This window comes from Ammospiza nelsoni, chromosome 7 (genome assembly GCF_027579445.1).
Source record: "Ammospiza nelsoni isolate bAmmNel1 chromosome 7, bAmmNel1.pri, whole genome shotgun sequence".
NCBI classification, from domain to species: Eukaryota; Metazoa; Chordata; class Aves; order Passeriformes; family Passerellidae; genus Ammospiza; species Ammospiza nelsoni.
In genome coordinates, this window is record NC_080639.1 from 23,335,789 (window position 1) to 23,358,039 (window position 22,251).

The 22,251-nt window shown below is 34.7% G+C and overlaps 1 protein-coding gene across 1 annotated transcript in view; it reads right to left on the reverse strand.

The window, feature by feature from the left end:
• Positions 1 to 22,251, reverse strand: part of PSMD14 (proteasome 26S subunit, non-ATPase 14) — a 46,479-nt gene that overhangs the window by 7,676 nt on the left and 16,552 nt on the right. The window contains exons 5-9 of the mRNA XM_059475707.1: positions 16,440 to 16,511; positions 15,996 to 16,115; positions 14,826 to 14,896; positions 13,706 to 13,856; positions 1,752 to 1,859 (exon numbers count right to left, since the gene is read on the reverse strand). Coding sequence (XP_059331690.1) covers positions 1,752 to 1,859; positions 13,706 to 13,856; positions 14,826 to 14,896; positions 15,996 to 16,115; positions 16,440 to 16,511 — 522 coding nt within the window. The remainder of the gene's footprint in view (positions 1 to 1,751; positions 1,860 to 13,705; positions 13,857 to 14,825; positions 14,897 to 15,995; positions 16,116 to 16,439; positions 16,512 to 22,251) is intronic.

Sequence of the window (22,251 nt, forward strand, 5' to 3'; positions counted from 1 at the left end):
TCCTCCCCCCTTCCAGAAACTACCCTTTAAAAGAGTGGGCAAATGTAAAAGGTAAACAACTGTAAAAAAGGATGTTGATAAGGGAACTCAAGAAAAAAACACAGAAAAAGGGAGTGAAGCCAAGGCATGTACTACTCTATTATTCTTCTTCCTGAGATTTTAAGTAAGGTCTTCTAAGTAATTCTTGCTTCTAGCCCAGCTGAAATCAGTAGTTAGTTTGCTTCTGTCCTCAACTGAGTCAGAATTTTATTCAAGGCTTCAAATAAAAGTAAAACAACACTGCAAGAGCTCCTGCAGCTTTAGGAACAGAGTACCATTTAAAATTATGATTTTTATCATAACAGTGACATTTGCAACAGCTCATTGCCAGCTTGCAAAAAATCAACACAAACAAAAACTATCCATTTTAATAACAGAAACCCAAAATCCCACGGCCAAAATATGCCATGCTGTAGTGACAGTGATCTTAAAATAATGAAGCTGAACAATACTGCAGGGGTTTCCAAGGGAAAGCATTACACAGGGTCTAGAAAAGCCCAGTTAGAAAAGCCCTGAAACATGCAAGCATGGGCTTGCCTATATCCAATCAAGAGTATTAGCTGCTTATTTCATACTCATTATTGTCTGCAGTTTTGACCAATTTTTAATTTTAAGATGCCTTTTTGCCAGCATTTTTATTAACAGCAAAGAGTTCCAATGTAGTAGTAAAAAAAAAAAAAAAAACAAACAATTTATCTTTCACCAGATAAGCGTATGGTGGTCTAGGACCTCTCAAAGAATGGCTCTCTCAGAGCACAAATTCAGCCATTATTTCAGTTCTGCTCTGACTAGTGGATGGTCTTTTTCTTGGATGTTTACCTAGCAAGATATTACTTTTATTGTTCAAGTAATGGAAACAAAAGCAGGAACTGGGCTTCATGGTTTCGAGGACACATGCCTTCAGAATCCATAGTAAGGGGGAAGAGTTTTTAAAGGAAAAAACAGTGAGGCAGAAGAAGGACAGAGATAAAAGCATTAATCACTCCAGAGGATACTTATTTCAGGATAGAAGGTATTTCTCAAAATAAAGGCTTACTTCAGTGATAACCAAAACTTTTGTCTTTTTAGTGAAAGTCAACTTCAGAAATCAAACTTTGAATATTTAGGTTTCACAAATGAGTATTCAAAAGAAACATTACAGCAGAAGCCAATCAAGCATCCATTTTATCCATTGAATATCCTCCTCCACCATTTTTTCAGCAAATTACTGCATTACATAAAAATCAGGGATTAATTATTTAAGACACAAGGTTTAATCTAGATTACATAATAAGTAATAACCTCTAGAAACTTACAGTAAAAAGAAAAGAGAGAACTTTTTCCATAATTTATTTGTGAGTAACTTAACTTGAAGAAAGATGAGATGTTGATAAGCAGCAGTTTTTCAGCAGGACTGAAAACAGCACTTGTCTTGCATCACATGTTATGTCATCTATTGTCACTTTAAAAAGTTTGCATTTCCATAAATTTATACTTCAATCTTTGCTGTACACATTAAATACATGCATTCACACTTGGGTAGGTAATTTAGGGCTCAATTTTAAACCCCTCACATACACATGTCCATTGATGAATCACATCCATTATAAATGCATGTGGAAAAATGCAACAGAGTGAACAATAAATAATTTGTAACCTACTGTTTTAAGTACCTTTCCCAAAAATTGATAAATAAATCTTGCAATTTACAGGACTAGCAGCACTAGGTTTACCTGGATAGATGGCTTGTTTAGGTGACCCAGATTTGAAGTTGTTTGTCGTGGTTCATGTCCTAAGACCATCATATTAGCATTGATCAATCTGAAGGCATCAATAACAACCTGTAAAAACAAGATGTCAAGTCAATTCTTTTTAGAAAATGCAACTAATAGAGCCAAGCAACAGTGGACAAGGCACAATCAACTCTCATCTGTTTTTGGCCTTTATCCAGAAAATCATTTAATTATAATATTAATAAAAAAGAACCTCCTGCTGGCTATGTGATCAGCACACTACACTGCCTTGTATTGTAAGGTGACACCAATTATTACCTTTTCCATGGAACTGTAAGTTTTATATACATTATATCACCATATAATATTGAATTTTATGTGCACTTACTCTAAGCCTCAAAACTATGCATATGTTTGTCACCTAAATCTTATCCAATCAAAATGAATGACAGAGAGAGACTAAAACTGAAAGTGAGCACAAGCTAAGGGACCAAGTCTAAAGCCCAGTCCTGTCACATCAATTATACTACCACAATACTTGAAATGACAACAAAATTATAGCCAGCAAGGAACTTGCCCCATGTATTCCCTTCTAGTCAGATGCTTTTTGCTTCTTGTGACTACGAAAGGGTCTATAAACTGTCTGATGGATTAAAAAGTCCTTGTCAGTGTCATGCTCAGGAGTAAAAAATAGAATAAAAGAAAACCAAGGTCATTTATGATTTAAAGGTACACGGTAGGCAGTATTCAGTGCTATTTGATTGCAAATAATGTAAACCCATCACTGATTCTTACTCTGCCCTGTGCTAAATTTGTCTATAAAAATTTTTGCAAAGAGAAATTCATGGTCCCATGCAATAAAACCCCCACTCCTGTCCAAAACCTATAGGAGCTGAGACAGACCTAAGAATCTACCAACAATACACTCACACCCACTCTTACTGTGTGCTGACCAGCACAGGTTTGTAACTGCAAGAATAATTCTTGTTTAGGTTCCAGTCTTTTAACTGGACCAGTGCAGGTACAGCCTTGCACATCCACTAAAACAGTGCCAGGCAGACTTTGCAGGCATCTTGTCTGCATATCTTTAGAGAGTTATTAACTTAAATCTCCTTTTAACAGCTTTTCTATAATAATTTTTATTCTTTTCCTCTCTGTACCATGAGTTGGACAACAGAAGCATTTACATGGCTGGTTTGATATTTTGAGGAATTAGACTTGGACCTTGTTTATGCTGAACAAACAAGAAATCAACCACTGTCACAGAAATCTGCAGAGAAAGTGACACAGTCTCCCACCTTGTTCCAGCATTTTCCTCTCCATTTACACAAATATTAATAACTAAATATTGTGTAGTTTTTAGGACTAGAAGAAAAAACATTGAGGTCCTTCATGTGGAAATGAAATTAATTGGCAAATATTTATAACAAAAAAAAAAAAATCAGGTGTAAACAGAAAAAAACCACAAACTTATCACCAGTTGTGATTTACTTTTGAGACCCAAGTGAGACAGTGGTGTTGACTGAGTGCCACTAAGGGCTATTGCTTGGTCTCTCAGCTGCTGGCCAGATCCACCTGCATATGCCATGTTTTCAAACTGATTGCAGAAATCCTTCCAAAAAGATCTTCTTTATTAACAATGTTCAGTTGTGACCCAATTAAAGTGAGTTACCAGTGATTTTTTTTCTTGACAACAAAAAAAACACAATTCAGATTTAGAATGCAGCAGAAGTATGCTATCTGATGCCAATGCTACAGAAAAAGGAATTACATTTAGAATAATTCTCAAAAATATTTAAAAGTCATTATATATCTATACATTACTTCTCATAACATAAGAAGTAATTGGGTTTTTTTCATTTTTTACAATTTTTCTCTATCTTAGAACACTTGTGACAAGCTTTTGTATGTATCTTCGTATTCCATTTTAACCAGATGCTCTAATATATCAACATCTGGAAATGCCCAACCATAACAAACAGTATAAATTAAAAGTCAAGCAAAGCAAGGTAAAAAAACCCCAAAAAAGCACACCAGCAGTTCTCCAGAGACTAGCTAGATAATGGAAAAAAACCTAAGCAAGCAAAAATTTACCCTGAGGAGCAAGAAACATGAACTTGGAAGTATACCAGAATGACAAGGAGTTGCTTTGTAGCTTACTAACAGCCCCGCTTCTTAGACCTGAATTTAACTGAGAACTTTACTAGACAATGTTGAGCTTATCCAGAAAGAATGGCATTGTCCAGCATAGATTTGTTTTGTCACTTGAGCCATGTAAAATAAAAATATTATTGAACTTTTTTTACAAGAAAATTCAAGATTTTGGTTAGAGTTCTCAGATTAGTTAAATTTCACATTAAAATATACGTACAAGTTCCTGAATTAGTTATGAGTGATACTGAATATTGCTCAAACATCTTGATTTTGACTAATTCTGAACTAACGCTCATTATGTTTTGGGTACAAGCAGCATGGGAATACACTGCACTCTTTATTTCTCTTCCTGAAGGAATGACATGCAAGTATTTCCTAAGTAGAACAAATATAAATCTAACAGAAAGCAGTATGAAAATCTGAAATCACAAATACCAAATATTATGCTTTTAAAAGGGACAAAATTACAATTCCTACAATCTCAGAGGGGTACAAAAAGTAGATGTGCAAATGCTATTTTTCATCTTAGTGGCACTCTGATGACCAATAATAACTAAATACTTTAACTACACTAAGATTAAAGGAATTTGCTGCTATCACTATAGCAACCATCTTAAAGAAACTAACATGCTCAGCAACCTGGAGGCTAAATTTAGACCTAATACACAATAAAAACATAAATACCACAATAAATTCTACATATTCATTTCTATGAAATGTAGTTGCTTTTTTCATAGTGAGCATAAAGCAGTCCTGCCTTTAGAGGATTACATAAAAATAAATAGACTCATTAATGTCCAGTGTACTAATGAGCAATGGGTGAAGTAGGTGTTAATTATGCCACAGTAAGATCCAAGAAAAAAGCCCCAGTGAGCACTTGGAGGTGTGTACAAGTTGAAGTCTCCCCTCTAGGTTTGTGTATTTCGAAGTACAGAATGATGCAGACTGATGACAGAAACATGGTCACCCCCTATTCTATGATGGAAACTTTAGACACAGTATTTTGAACAAAGAACTTCTAAGGATTAATTAAACCCAGCACAAACCACTACTCCGTTGCTTACATTTTTGTTGCAAAATGTCAGTATTTCCCAACCAAAAAATTTAAGCTTTCATTGTACTTAAATTACCTATATAATATAATACAGCATGTATTCTTCTAGTAAAAATTTGTTTCCAAGCTTCATGATAAATTCCTTTCCTAAAAAGACATTAAAAAGTTAACCAGAAGTCTATGTTATTGGGATGCTTTCCAGAAATTTGAAGGTAATTTTTTTTTTTAAATGCACTTCCGTAGTGCAACTCTTTCACCACTCTGACCATTTAATTTTTCCTTGTGTAAGTGTCTCCAGACTTTTCAGAGGTCATTTCAACAGCAGACAGCTTATAACAAAACCATTAGCAGTTTGGCTAGCTTAAGGAAACCTCTTACTTTCCTTTTTTGTTTATTATCACTGCATGAATCTGCAGCATATGAGAGTTTATAATTTCTCAGGCTTGTTAAATTCATGTTAAAGGTCTGTTTTCTTGTTGAATAAATTTTGTTCATATAATGCTGCCTATTTCATATACTGAGTCTTTAATAGCACCTTTGGTCTATGCGCAACTCACAGATCAAAACAGAGGACTAAAATAGGGGTTGATGATGCTATTTACATGTGTGATTCCTGCTGTCTTCTTGTTAGTAGCTTTAATATAATAGAAGACCTTGTCTGTTTTGTAATTAACACATCTTTACTGGAGAGATATTTGGAAGTGATTGCTGTGAATATACTGGTTAGTAAAATAAACACAATCACACACCACTTTCTGTTATCAGACAAATTTGTGAATTGTACACATTATACTCCAGATCAACAAACTGTGATATAACAGCCAAGTAGAAGACACATTTATATAACCCTTTATTTTTCTGAAAATATGTATTCAATCTGACCTTGCAAATATAATTAGCTTGTGGGATGTGTGGATTTCAGTACCATGGATGCTTTACTAATTGCAGTTCTTGGAAATAGATACTAAATATTTGGAAGCTGCCAATACAAAATAAAAACTGCATCTTTTTGTACATCTGTCTTAGTTTCAAAATGCATAATAATCTAAAAAACAATAACTATACAGCATTTTTTTTTAGCATTTGCCTGGGGTCAACAGCCCACACTAGAGTCCATAGAATCTATTTTTAGGAAGAAAATATACAGTTATGTCCTGTGTAAATTTCAGGACAGCTATAATTAATATGATTAAAATTTACTCACAACATAAGATGAGCACTGGACACCTCAATTGATAGCTAGACAAAAATCTGGCCTCTTATAGTTTCCACAGTTATTAAAAATAATGGCTTGATGAAAATTTAGAGTATTTAATAGCCAGATTTTTTTTAGCTTCTCCTGAAAGTGTGAATGCTGTCACTCTTTAGTTTCTTACTATCAGATACTGATAATACTTGAATATTATCAGTTACTCTAAAACAGTTGTCATAACTTTGTGGGGCATTTAAAAAAAAAAGATTAATTGAGGAGTACTTTACACACTTTATTCTTAAATCCCTCCAATATTAAATATCCAAACAATACTGAACGAAATAGCTTTGTTTTTCAAGTCCCACTATATTTTAGTGGTAAACTTCAGTTAGGCATAAGTCAGCCTTTATTGTTTAAATTAAAAAAAAAAATCTAACATCAATATTTTTCCAGTGAAGAATCTATGGCATATGGTGACTATCTTTAAAAATGCATTGTATCCTTGGAATTCAAATAGTGATGTATTGTTTATGCCATATGTTTATGAACAAACACACCAGTGCTTAAAGACAACTGCAAAGGATATAGTGTGGTTCTGCCAGGTGTGGAAAAAGAAGTAATGTCCCATCTAAAATCTCTTTTATCACCTGCAACTGACCTGTTATCAACTGCTTAGTTTGTTTCTAGATTCTTTAAAAATGAAATGGAACACGTGACCAGAGAAGTGCAGCTCAGGTTTATGACCATTTCGTTATTTATGCTGCCATGCACTGTTAGACAACTACAAGTGAAGAACATCTTCTGTCCCCTGCAAGCCCACAACATAAAAAATTCAAAGAAATCGTACTTTTTATGCCATTTCCAATGAAAAGCACTAAGAACTGAAACTGACTCATGCCAAATGCATATCACTGAATTGCTGTGATTGTGAGTTTGAAGTTTGCAACATGGAAATTATTTATAAAATGTCAATTTTAGCTCTGGAAAACATATTCCTAGGAGTATGTGCATTTTCCTTCTCTATCCTTGGAGAATTATTTACTTGTGGTCAAATCGGCAGTACAACTTCAATATCCATACTGGAAGGGGAAGAGAACTACAGCATAATACATTTATCTTGACAAGTGAGGGCACGCATCCATAACTCCCATGTAGCTGAGAAACAAGTTTTAAAGCTATATGCTTTAATGAAGATAAATGGACAATTCTACATCCACCACAGCAAAGGGAAATTAAACATTTAATACTTTTCAATTAAGTCTTAGAACTTTCTGTTTTAGGGAAGGGCATGAACTCAAGTAACCTATGTAAATGGTTTAACAGGTAAACATACACGACTTAATTAAATCAGAAGTCCAAAGGACATTACAGAACAAATTTTGGAACACTAGGATTGATACTAACAATCTCAGCACTCCATTAGAAAAACAGGAGATAAAATATGCAAAATATGTGAATCTGGATATGCATCACTACTCTAGAAAATGTAAGAAAACAGTGGTGCACTGGCAGTAATAACACTATGTAGTTTATGCCTAGGTTTACACAGCCTGAACTGAAAACGCCAAGTGGCCCACACTGTGATGCAGACACAATTCATCTCCCACAAATATGATTCTCCAAGCAAAGGAACAACAATCTTTACTGAATCAACAGTGATCAAACCCAGCACAAACATACAACCTCCTTACTCTCCAAACCAGGCTCCTATGGAAACTCAGCTCTTGGCTAGAGCAAACCACAATGTTTCTGTCCAGTCAATGGGAAGAAATAGCACATTACTGTGAGAGGGCCTAAATATACTACACACTGTGCATAATGTCCAGAAAGGTACTCTTGATACATCAATCAAAGTTACATACTGCAAAGTTAGGTTATCCATTTTAGAATTCTTCCATTTACAATAGGAAAGTATTAGCAAATCCAGTTCCAACAATGGAAGTTGTTCCAGGTATAAAAGATTCTGACAAAATTGTAGGTATCATGTTTTAAAACACATTTTCCTCTACATGCTATCTGCATAATGGTTCACAATTAATAGACATGTCCCCAAAGTAGTGACAATACAGTCAATTCACTGTTTTGTTTAGTTGCTTTTAATTACTAATTCAACTGTGTTACTTATTTTTAACTATATCCTGAAGACTGTTGAATTCATTTGTGTCTAGGGAAGACTAAGTCAAACTAAAGATCAAGACAAGTGCATGAAGTGGGGAGGAGGAGTTAGGTATATTAAAATAAAGTCTTGTTAGGTGGCTCCAATATGCTTACACTTCTCACAAACTTTATTCTTAATGAGATATTTTAAATTTCAGGCATTACACTAGTGTCTCCACACATCTTGTTTCAAGGATTGCTCTTTTTCTGCCTTCTTAAAAAACAAAGCCTCTTTAAATCCTGTGGTTAATTCAAACAAAGAAAGGAAAAAGACAAGTTCAAAGGAAAAAGAACAGCACTTTGATAAAAAAGTGGAGTTTTAAAGCCATGCAATGTTTCAAAAAACTGGTGTAAAACATGTTCAGCTGAAGAAAATCTTGTAGCTAGATGGTAATTGCAATATTCAGGAAATTAATTGTTAAATTGCTGTCTGCTACTGGTTTCAGTATTTTAGACTAACAAGTAATTACCAAATTATGAAACCATTCACACACACATTTGTCTTGATAAACTGGGAAGATTTGCAGCACAAAAACAGAAGTCACCAATCTGAAACAGTGAATACACAGGCAATTTAATCTCAACTGGAACATAAAAGTAGCAAGAGATCAAAACTACTTGGAAATCACCATTTTTATGGTCAGCATGCAGCAGAATGACCATCTATTACTCCGAAGAGAAATAAACCTGAAACCAGGTATTAACAGACCTGTAATGCTCATACACATCACTAATTATGCACAGGTTGCCACTTAGATTTACAAGTACCAATGGACAAAAAAGGGGAGAGATTGCTGAAATAAGTCCTCCAGCTCTCCTCAGGGTTTTCATTTGTAAAGGAGGATAAAACAAGCATGTATCTTTCTCTCCCTCCAGCACGGTAAGAGTAACTTTTTTCATACTTCAAAAATTAGTAAAATAACAAATTATAAAGTTCAGCACATTTTTTACTCCTTTTTGAATAAAATTCTAAAGATCTCATAAGCTGAACAAAAGAAAGCAATTTTCAACTACCAATAAAAAGAAACTGCCTGCACAAAATGGTTTCAGAGTACAGCCCACATTCTGTCTCTTTGAAGTAAAAAATCTTCCACTGCCTGAAGGGGTTGCTTGGACCACAGGACAAGGTTCTTCAATGATGAATGTGGCAGGAGACAGTAGTAATAAACTGAAAAGAGCAGCTGCGGACCATATGCATACAAAGGGAAAAAACCAACTGCAAGAAAAATAAAATATTGGAACAGGAATTGGCATGAGGCTGTTGAATCTCAAGACCCAAGTGGACAAAACACTAAGAGAGCTGATCTGAACTCAACGTTGAAACTGTGCTCACCACAAATTTGGGCTAGATGATCTATAGAGATCAACTAGAATTACTTTGATTTACCAGGCTACCCATATGTACATATTTATTTTCTTTTACCATCTGAATGAATTTAAGATAAGGATAAAGTACCACAGCAAAATCCTCTTATGAATGTGGCAGGATCTGGTTTTAAGCACAAGATTAAGATGCATAGCATTTTTGTTTCTATCTGTCTGAGGTGACCGAAACAGAATTTATAAAAAAGTTATTGGAAAGACAACTATTTTCCTCAGCAAACAATTAAAAAAATAATTTTGCCATAAAACAACAGATCTTCCTACAAATATTACATATAGTGCCTTGCTGGAAAAAAAATATGGTTTAACAGAAATGAAAGTTTGCTGTATGAGTAGGAGATTTTGCTACCAACCCTGCTAAACACCACAAGTGCCAACAAGTTTCTCAGATGTACAAAATGGACTTCTGACAATTTTGGATATTTTATCGATCCTTATGAAGCAATTATTAATCAAGGGAAAACGGTTAACTCTCTCAGAAGAACAACACATTTTAAATGGTGGCTTTGTTATAATAAAGATCCCAACTTTTAAACAGGTCAAAAATGAAAACACCACCCTTTTTTTTTTTTAATATTAATTTAACAATACAGTGAGTGCAATGCAGTAAGTTAATGCTTTTGGAGTTAAAGCTACTATGTTACACTGGGTTTAGTATAGTTATATTTTCCTTAAGAGGTGATGAACAGCTGCTAAGTTAAGGTCTAAAAAATCACATTTATTTTTAACATTTGGCAAAGGTTTATGGTTCTCTGTACAGACATTTCAAAGTGTATGTTGGAAATAAATATGAAATGTCAATATTTAGCTTTATTCCAGATCTTTAATGAAATTACTGCTTCTGTGAAATATGTATTACTTCTAAATATATATTACAGCTTCCATTGCACAGATTGGAAAACTGTAGGGGATAAAAGAAAAGTTTATTAATAAGTATAAAATGAAACAACAGATAGCCAGGTTGCCCCACTGGCCATATTTCAGCATGCTTACTGTGACTTCATTCAAAGAAATCAAGCTAAAATAAAAGTCAAAACAATGCTTTTCCTTTCTGGGTTCTGAGACCACTGACCTTCAGTTAAAACTCACTGCACCGTTGCGAGTTTATTTTACAGACAACTAGAGCACTATTAGCCTAAATATCGCAAAATAGGGTGCACAGACATGAAAAAAACCTAATTTGTATGCTAGAATATGTATGTAAGCAATTTGGAATTACTTGTCCTTCATGTGTCCTACTACATTTATGCAAAAATATCCCAGACCTAAAATGGTCATTAAAGCAGTTGGCATTTAATCCACAGATCTATATGAGGGGGTTTATTTTTATATAAGGATTTTATATGACTTTTTATTTTTGCTCATTGGCTTTAAGACATAAAATGACTGGTTTGTTTTTTTAACTGATGAGAATTACAGGTATATTTATTTTTAAACTGCAATCATACATCCCTGTGCTACGTAGAAAATGTGTATGGAGACAAGGCAGTTAACAAAGAAGTTAACAAGTTTTCATTTTCTACAGTAACAGGGCAAAGTGCTTTTTAATGTTTTAGCTAGTCAGGGTGAACCTGAGATTCCTCATCAGAATTCACTGCAACTTCCTGACACATGAAAATAACCTCTGCCCCAGTTATTCTTCACTAGCACAGCCATGACTGCTTCACTGACCATAAACTATGGCAATTTATATGGGCATGGACCTGCCCTGAGGCAGCTTTAAAATTAGCTAATGTGCTATTTTGGGCTTTGCTTTTAAATACATCTAATCTCAGACAAAACATGCCATATTAAAATCTTCTATGCCACATGTTCACTATATTTTTTTGCCAGACAGTGCTGCTAGTACAAGGTATAATGAGTAATGATCTCAGACTCACGTAGCTAAAGCTCACCAGTATAATGGTTACTACACCAGCAAAATTACCTCTGCAAGTGGCTCTTCATGCTGGCAAATGCAGATACTTTCCTGAAATAGGCTGAGCTCGGGCTCTGTAGCACACAAAGAGGCTCTGGGTGCCATGATAAGTTACCCAGGCACATGAAGCACTGGAACCTCACCTGAGAAACCCCCCTTGAACCATAACATATCTGCTCTTCTCTCAGTTCATTGACAATCCAAACACTTTTCAGTGTAAGTCATCTTGCCAACCAGGATCATAAAACTCGAACACATTCCACATCTTCCAAATCAGGAAGTTAATTACAAGTGGTATTCATAATTTAGGAGATTCTTTTTATTTCTAAGCTTTAAAGGATGCACTTGCCAGAAACATGACAGATGTAAATTTTTTTTAACATGAAACCTGAGAACGTAATTTAATCTGACTGTAGCAGCTAAAAATGTGTATGAAAAACAAACATTACAAGACTTCCAGTAATCTCAAGTCCTGGCAGCAATGCCATAAGAGCAGCTGTAACTGAGAAATGCTTAGATGGACAAAAATTTATTCACATTCAAAATAAATATGCCAAAGATTACTTTATTGAAGATCTCAAAGATCTCAAATCTAGACAACTATGTCAAACAACAGTGGCAGTAAAATTATTATAAATAGAAGCACTTAGTGAGCAAGCATGCAGTGTGACTTATTAGGAGGCTTTTCTTCTCAATGGATTTAATAGCTAGTGAGGTCTAAATTAATTACTAGTAATACTCTTGACATTATTTTTTGACAAAACAAAAAGAATCCTATTTCAACATTCTATTGCAGTGGGAAAATAAAAGTTCTAGGAAAAATAAGTTAGGAATAATTAAGTGTTCTACTGCATCTTACCCCCCCGCCCCCCAGACTACCTGTATTTTCTTCTACTCTTCAAGCAATTTAAAAAGGAACAAAATTTCTACACATGTCTAATATCTTCCAAACAACCAGAAGTTAACAATTTTTCAATTGCCTGTTACATAAACGTATTTGCTATAAAATTCAGAATTAAAAAAAAAATAAACAAAACAACCAAAACAGCAACTGTAGCTTCAGAACATTCTGCTATGAAATTAAGTGAACTCACAGTGTTTGGTATCTTTATTAAGATCTGCCTCACAGGAAATATGATAGTACAGTTTTATAGAAGATGAACAGTTTTGAAATATTTATAAATTTACATGAGTATCATTCATATATACCATGACGCATTTCAATAATTATTCTACAGTACAATGGGAGTGCATGCTCAAACAAAACACCTCAGCAGTATTTTAAAGCAGTAAACCACCTAGCCAATTTCTGTACGTTCTGTAGTTTTTCTAATCCACTCTCCCTGTGGTTGAGCAAAATCGAATTGCCTCTCACATTTGCAGACAGCTCTGTGAAGGTGATAATAGAGCTGCTCCCTGCTGTCATGAGGCAGGAAATAGGAAAATGGCATATGGGGCTAGAAAGAAATAAAAAGAGAACTAAACAAGAACAAAAGAGATTTCAACAAAGGACAACTATAACCCAATATGCTTTGCAAGTTAAAATCTCTTTTCATAATAATTTAACGTACTTAATCATTCATCTGCACGCTTCTCAAAAATTCAAATGCTTGATATCAACTTCTCTATAAAGTTTTATTGCCCAAAGCATTTGGAATAGAAGTTTTAATAAAAATCATCATATGCAATGCCTGCAAATCAATGCATTCTTAGTACTCGTGTTAAGGGGCTGAACCTATTCCAATCTGTTAGTAATTGATCTCAGAATTTGTAGCTAAAATTTAATATATAAAACAATGTATATTTGGATTATTAGTTGTAAACCTGTTGAGTGATACCTGAATAGCAAAATATTATGAGAGGATTATGATTGTTTATGTGTACTGACAATATCAAAGACTTCCAGCCTGTTTAAGGACTACTTATCTAAGCTGCAGAACAAACTGGAAGTGATCTTTTTATTTACAATGAAATTTTTGTTTTAATTTTTTTTTTTGCTATGGGCCTCCAAAAATCAAGTACTTACATATATTTACAGTGCTTCTGTATTAAATCTTACTGAAGTACCTTAAAAATAAAAAGCAAGCCTACTATACCTTTCCTTTTACACTCTGAATGGGATCCACCACCACAGCAACAGCTCTTTCTGATAAGGCTTCAAAGCTCTGCTGAGTATTGATATCTACACCAGACAACCAACAGCCAAAGCCAGGATGACTATGATACCAACCAACTACCATCTCAGGTCTGAAACAAAGAGGACATTGAGATTTTTAAAAACATAAACACTTATCACAAGAAGAAACAGGAACATATCAGGGCATAAATTATGATGAGCTGTGAAAAAAACACCATTAGTAATATTTAAATTACTCACCATAGTATGGTGAAAACATGGACATGAATAAATGAGACAAAAGAGGGCTATCATTAATGATACACATTAGCAGTGGTAGATCATGCTTTCAGTTTTTCACTGTTACCACACCTTCCCTGAACCAGTTTTTACCCTTTCAGCACTTGAGTAAATATCTACTCTTTAACTCCTTGGCATCGAAGGTTGAATTTTCATGGCAGAAAGTCCATTTCAGACATGGACAACGGGAACCAACGGTGGGAAAGGATTAAATATCAATTAAACCAGCAGTAGAACTAGGAACTCAGTCAAAAAGCAATTTGCACTGTTCTGTTCAGCTGCTGAGCCTTTTGCTAACATTAATTTTGAAGTTTTTCCCACAGTAAAAGAATTTGAGCAAGCAGACGACAACTGTTGAGAGGTAGGAGTGAAATAAAAATTTGCTTAAATACTAGGATCTTTTGCAAAATTATTTTCCATTTCTTTTAATTAAAATTGTTCATGAGTAAGCTATAACTTCAAAAATTTAAAAAATTTTATTTCAAGGGTTACATCAAAAAATCAATCTTTTAAGCAGGTGTTGTGTAGTAATCGCCAATGCTAAACTGAGCAGCATTCTAATCTTTCTGGGTGATAATCAAAGCTGTAGATTTAACAGGAGTGACAATCTCCTGACAATTGAAATGCATGAGGGGGACTGTATTACATGCTATGCTACTCACCTAATTTTTGGGGCAATTACTTATTTTTAAACATTATTAATAGCCCTCAGATCACAAGTTTTGCAGAAAGCCAGCCGTTTCTTCTAAAAACCGTGCAGAGAGTACTTGTGGCTGTCAGCCCTCTTTACAGTGCCTTACCTTCCCGTCTGTTTCAGCATATCCAACATTTTTGCTTGAAATACAGGATCAACTGCCTCCACACTGACACCCTAATTTAAAAAACAGAAAACCCATAGTAGCTGTACGTGAAGCATTATTATTAAAAGACAGACAAAAATCACAGTAGCTGTACATGAAGCAGTATTATCTTTTAACTTGTAACTTCACACAAACAAAAATATTCATAAGCATCTGTTTAAAAAGACAACCTGAATACTTTAGTACTACATGACAGAACACCCTTAAACGCAAAATATAATTTTTAGAAATGTATTTCAATGTGATTTTTTAAATGCTGAAGGAATATTGTGAATTGCTATTTAAGTAATCTTCACTATAAGTAAACATGATTAAATAGGTGTAGGAAATCACTTTTCTCTCCTCTGTTTAGTCTGCAAACGGTGGCCTGTTGTTTGTCCCAAGTTCAGCTCTACACGTTTTATTCAAGATAAATATCACATATTGACTTTTTGTAGATTTTTATATTATGCACATGAGTAAACTCAGGACAAAAGAATTTAAAAATTTCATGGAGTGCAGCTCTGAGTAACAAAGGAATTATCCCATGCCTGTTTCAAGCACATTTCATTCCAGTTACACGAAATAAAGCACCATAAATTCCAATTATGCCCCTTGATTCTTCACCTCTTTAATCTGTTCATAAAATGGATATTCTTACTCAAAATTTAAACACTTTTTTTTTCATATCACAGAACTATCATTTAAGAGACACGCAACTAAGATCTGTCAAAGAGAGCAAGTTTGAAGTATATAGAACCATCACAATGTAACCTCTTACATTTTGAATATTTCTGCTGGCTCATACTACATGAGTTTTGAAAGTTATCAATTTATAAGTCTTATAAGTCATGTAATACACTATATTTATACATAAAAAAGGACACAATATCTGCATATATTGCTATACACATTTAAGTACTAGCCTTTGCTCAAAAAGAAGTTTTGACTACATTTCTTTTTACTGAAATCCTTTAACCATTGGACTTGTTTGTATTATAACTCACAGCTTACACCTTCAGATTGCTTCAACGAGGCAAAGCACAAAAACCTTTTAAAATATATATTTACCTTAAGGAAAAAAACAAACAAGCAAATAAAATTATCAAGGTCTAGATGCGAAAAACTCACCGTTCCAGACTGTGGCATTGCAAAAACATCAATCACTCTCACAGTATAATCATCAACAAATTCCCCAAGCATCAGACCCATAACTTCCATAGGGACACCAGCACGACCATGCTTCAACATCTGGAATTAAGACCAAATGACACCATATGTTTAAACGAAGGTTCAAGTCTGATTTGAGGTAGTTTTTTCAGCCTTTGTTGATCTCTAGCTAATTTGCAACTTGTAGCACTTTTGGAAACTGTAACAAACTATAAAATAGTAAAAACAAACCCAACAAAAGAGAACTAATTAAAGTAAGTTTCTGAGGGTTCCAATCAGTATTAATTTATTTTTAAAATAAGTCTGGCCAGCACTTAGGCATCACAAGTCCATTAACTCTGGACTGCTGCCAGGTGCTCAAACTCCAGCATTATATCCAGACATGTATGTACACAGAACACTTACTTTCAGCAGTGCAAGGGAAGAGATATAAACCTGTTCCGCTGTATCGACCGCAGGAGCATCTGTTGGTGGCCCCTATAAAAAGAACAAACAATTATTGTTATCATCATTGTTATTCTGCAGTTTCTAAATATTTCCTTTTGTTTTGCATATTGCAAAACTTGTAGAAAAATGCATATGCAATTGACTTATTGAGTTAGATGTAGTTGCTACAAACAAAACAAAAAATTGCACACCCAATCTCCAAACCCTTGTTTACAGCACTTTCTGTCACTAACATTATTTTGTAATAGGTCACCCAGCCATCATCCTGTCATCCCCACCCAAACAACACAGTCTAAAGAGCACTCTTACCAGAGCCAGTCAAATATAAAGCAGGCAAGTGTTACACTGGATACAAACCTGTTACAAGGCATTCAGACTAAGTCTCAGATAAGTTTCCATTAGTCAGCCTTGCTGCAATGCTAACCTTCGTCAGCTGTAAAATATGGCCAGTTCTCCAATTAACTATGTGTTTCTTACAGTGGTGTGAATGTAAATGCTGCTGGGCTAGCATGATTAACTGGCACCAACACAAACAGCAATTTCCCTTTGCTTCATCAGCTTTCAGCTAAAGAGGACTTGCAGTTAAAGGCTATGGGAGTACTTTGCAGATACACTGGTACAGTGAGAGAAAAAACGGACCTCTGATCCCTAGGTGGAAAAGCTGTGAACAAAATACTTTGCTCTTTGCCTTATGAGTAGTTATTCAAAAATTAGCACAACTGTCCCAGGTGTGAATGATTGGTTGAAACAGGTTCTGTGTACTGTTGAAATTGAAAAACACAAGAGGCAGCAGTTTAAATGTCCTTTTCTTGAGGAACAAGAGAAATATTGCTGTTATATACAGAATTCCACATGAGCGTCCCTCATTACATCCAATTAACAGCACATTCATTACTTTATTACCAAATTTCCACTGAAAAGACATAGCTTACTTCTGCATGAGGTGATGCAAACTTAGAGGGGCAACAAAGCAACTATGGGAAAAAAAAAAGATACTCCATTATCAAGTTATAAGAGGAAAAATGGTGCCTTTACTGAACCCTTTAAAGATTTAGAAATTTGAGTCCACAGTTATAAGAAAAACTGGGGGAAAAAATCTTTTGAATAAATTCTTAATTTTTCACTTCAAGTGAAAAAATTCAACACAACATGCATCCTCATGACATCAAACAAGACACTGCGATCAACACAATCCATTACTTCCTGAAGATAAAACTGGATACTTAAGTAATCAACACATTACATTTGTACAGGAATTATCCTTTCTGCATACTCTGATTTTCACACACACAGAAAAACATCAGTCTTCAGAATAAAGCCTTAAAGACAGTAAGAAAATTCAGTTGTGGGGGTTTTCCCCCTTAAAGTCAATTAATCTATGAGTTCTATATCCACTCTTTGTATTGTGAATCCAATCTTTGTATTTTGAAACTCACATATATGCATGGATCTGTCAACCATACCCACTTCCTAAAAGCTTCAAACCTCTATTTCCAACTTTGATACTGCTGATCATCATCTCTCTGTATTTGCCTTTCCTCACTTCTTACTACTCACTCCTACTTCTTCTGTCACTCTAGTCTTTTCATCAGCAAGCTTCCAGCAGGTTTCCCTGCTTTTCATCTTCCATAGTATTCTCACCAAAGGTCCATTTTTCATCAAGCTCACCCCTTTATCAAGTATTTCCCTGGCCTAGCCCCAGCCCAAAAGTAAGATGCTCCAGTTGAGATGTGCTCCTCTAGCATCCACACTGAAACACACTGAAAGCAGCTCTTTAGAACATTGCCCAGAACCAGATGGACAGAGCACCTCCATCACTTATCCCGAATTTTCTGCAATTAAATTGACTGGCAAAGCTTCAAATGCCCAAACATTTTGCAATGCTGTTCCCATGTTTTTTTCTCCATAAACATGTCAGTTTACTTTCTAAACTCTATCTCTTCTACTTTAAGTCTATTCACTTAGAAGTGTTCGCTTAGAATTTGGAAAGCACAAAGACTCATGTTTCCACTTACTCAATGCAAAGAAAAAAGCCTAGGTAACCTGAGTTTTAATTTTAAAAGTAACTTACTAGCTTGTTAACCAAACCCTTTTTTCATACATAATGCTCTCCCAATTTTCCACCAGTTGTAGACCAGAGGTCTGAAGGGAAGATAAAAATAACTAGTAAGCTTGCTCTTTAGAAGAGCCCTAATATCCATGGTGTGTAGAAATGCATTCTACATTTGTTCCAGATTTTGTTTAACATTTCACTGTAAGCAACCATCCCATTACACCATTCAGTAATTTTTAAAATAAAGAATAGAGTAATAAAAATCTCCCCCAGATTAGCACAAACAGTTCCATGATTTCTGGAAGGCTAATCTTGTTGTTTGACTGAGACTAGCTTCTCAAAAATCAGGAGGCTTGAACTGAAGCTTATTCCACAGACTGTGGCTCTCAGATGAGCCCTCCTCTATGAAATTTCCAGTGTTTGTTAAAATCACACTGACACCTGTCCTGCAGCTGAGGCATTAATCAAAGCTCTGTCCTCTATATAGCTGCCCGTGTCCTCAACTTATAAGAACTTATTATTCAAAATTTTTCTCATTTTAGAGATCAGTCAGTAGATTCATCACTTACAGGGAGGAAACAAATATTAATACATTTTGTTTCTGTAACAAGGCAGATTAATCACCTTTAGTTTAAGTGAAGGTAGGAACTAAAGCAGGGCGTTCCTTATATTTCCTTATGATTTCTATATTCCTTGGAGCATCCAAATGCTCTTTTACTGTGATGATGGTGCAGAAGAGTGCATATCTAATATGATACTTTATCAAATCTTTAGGCATTCTATGAGATAAAATAGGGTTTTTTTTCAAAACTTACATTGAATTCCCATTGCCAGCACCCACAGTCAACAATTTATTTTCAGCATAGGAAACTCTGCTAATTCATAAAGGAATTCTTCATTGGTGCAAGCCAACGTGCTTAACTTTTGCTGTTTTTTTAAAAGCCATAGTATTCACTGTGAAAGATTTTACATGCTAAATGTGTTTAAATAGATACAGAAGTTACTACATTAAGGATTAGGAGGATCCTAACAGCATACTTTGCTGCTTCATATTAAGCACATGCAAGACATAGTAAAAATATCAAACACGAGTTTCCACTCTTACTGTGCAGTTCAACCAATTTACCTGAACTTGTAAAAATTAGCTAATGGTAGTACACAAGGCAGGTTTGTTAACTCTCAGTCATCTTATAAATACACAGCACATACCAAGTATTTCCTTGGTCATTGATGCTTCTTTGTGTGACCTCACTATCTCCTTTCCATCTGCTCTGTTCCTCTTATAGATTTTAATTACCAGCTAGATTATGGGAAAACTTAAGTCCTCATTGCACCATACCAATTATGTGTATTCATTTTCATGTTAATGTTCCTTCTTTTGTTTTTAATATCAATTACAATGAACTACTCAAAAGAGTACTGAAATTCAGGAATTCTGAGGAGGACATGATCCATAGGTCAAGTCTCACATTATTTTTCTATCAAAGATAGAATGCATTAGTACATTAGTATTTCTACAGAAATGGAACCAAAGTTCATCAAATTCTTATCATAAAACCTTCAAAGATTTAACAGATAAAGCCAAATGGAACTTGAGTCTTCCAAGTAGTTTACTTGACTTCAGATGATTTGAAAACAGAGACGTTTGGAAACTGGAACCAATTTGTTCCATCTCTGATCACCTCCATTTCCACAAATGGCTGATAATGTAACACAGCCCTGGAGTGCCAGCCCCAGCTTCTGCATGTTAGATACACAGTATGTGGGAGCCACCTATGAGTTATGTGTTTTGAGATCTCTTTGGCCTGTTTCTGGTAGTCTTTCACAAAAGTTTACGCATTTCTTTCATCAAGCAAAGAAGAAGAAAGATTTTATTAGCTAATCTCTACATGGAGGCAAATATTTTACACTGACCCTCCACAGCATGTGCTATTACCACTGTTCATAAACTTCACTGCCTGCCAACTTTAACAAAGAAGCACCAGCCTTATGAAGCAGAGCACCAAATTAAATTAACTGGTATCAGGAACCCAGAAAAGAAAGCGTTTGTGTCTGCAATGCAAAAGAGCTACTGGTGTTTTTGGTTACATTATCATATTCAAAGGACAGCTATGTCATTACATAGTTTTAGAAGACTGTCCATCTCACTTCAAAGCAGCGAATATTGCATACCTACAGCTTTATTGGATTCTTTCTTGGAGAACTAGAGAAAAATTAGATTTGGAAACTGCAAGGAATACTGAACATTCTTTTTCCCAACCATGCATGTATAAGCTGGATACAGTAATTATTAAAATTAAATAACTGCTGTAAAAAATACTGTTATGTGTTACTGAAAAATTGATGCTTCTTCTGAATCAACTCTATGCTTCCAGTCACTGAAATGAGCTGCCTGATGGCCACCTCATAAAACCCAACCAAGCTTTAGGATTGTTTTTGTTTAGAATGGCAGAATTCCAAGGTCAATAATACTTGATAAAATTAGGTTATCACTATTCAAATATTTTTTTTTTTAGTAAGATTAGTAAGGGAAAAAGAATTGCATGCAAGTTATGGACAGAAAATTACATTGTAATATTAAATTATGCATGTTACTATTTTTGTTTCAAATAGTTAAAGAGATGATCCAATATAAAAAGCAGACCTTTACTTGGGTAACCCTTGTTGACGAAGTGTTAAAGGCATTTGCCATTCTTACAGGATAAAAACTAACGCCTTGAAGTGTTACCTACTCAGGCCTTTTAGCAAATTTTTTAACACTTTTAGGTATATTACTTCACCTTTCTCTTAGTGTGAACAGATAGAAATTATTTAGCCAATTTTATTATTAAATGTGAACTAAAGTGTCATTTTAGAGCACTGCTCTTTATTTGTACTATTTTAGAATTATTCAAATAGTTAAGAGGAAGCAGACTTGATTAATTACACAAGGAACTGAGAAATATTCCACAAATGGATACACTTTCCATTGTTTAAATGGATCTCAAACACTGCTCTGGTTTCATGCTAATAGCACAAAAGATGATTTTGAAATACATCATATCTGTTTCAAAGAAAACCCAGTTTTGCAGTAATAAAAATCCAAAAGCAGTGAACTTAAGTGCTGTAAAGCACATCTCAGCTTTAATGCACCAAACGACATATTACAGTGTAAAATAAAAGAATCATTACTATTTCTATTTATTTTTGAAACTGGAACAATTTAAGCACAAACATAGGACACACAAGCAAACAATGATTGCTATCATGTTTTATTTCTTTCCCAGTAAGCTAAGAAAGAACCTTTTAATAGTTTAATTTTGTGAGTATTAAACAACTAGTGTGAAAAACAAGCTGCATGTAAACTATTTCTACTGCCTCTGCTTCAATGACTAGCTGAGGCAACCTGTTATAGGAGGTGTTAATTGGCAATAGGAGTACAAGTCAGAAGCATGTTCCCCATCGTCCTAACCCAGCAAGGCTAGGTCATTAAAGTGGAAATGAATTCTTTCATGCCGACTTAACCCTTTCACTACATATTTTCAGCTGTTATATCCAAAGACAATTGAGAAAGATTAGCTAAAAAAAAAAAAAAATACAAGACCCCCCTTGGATTACTTTTGAATTTATTAATCCCACCATTTTTCTTCATTACCCTTCTCTACCTCCTCCAGAACAAGTGTTCCAGGTAAAGATGACATTTTATTATAAAGGTAAGGGGGAGAAAGGCAACTGAGG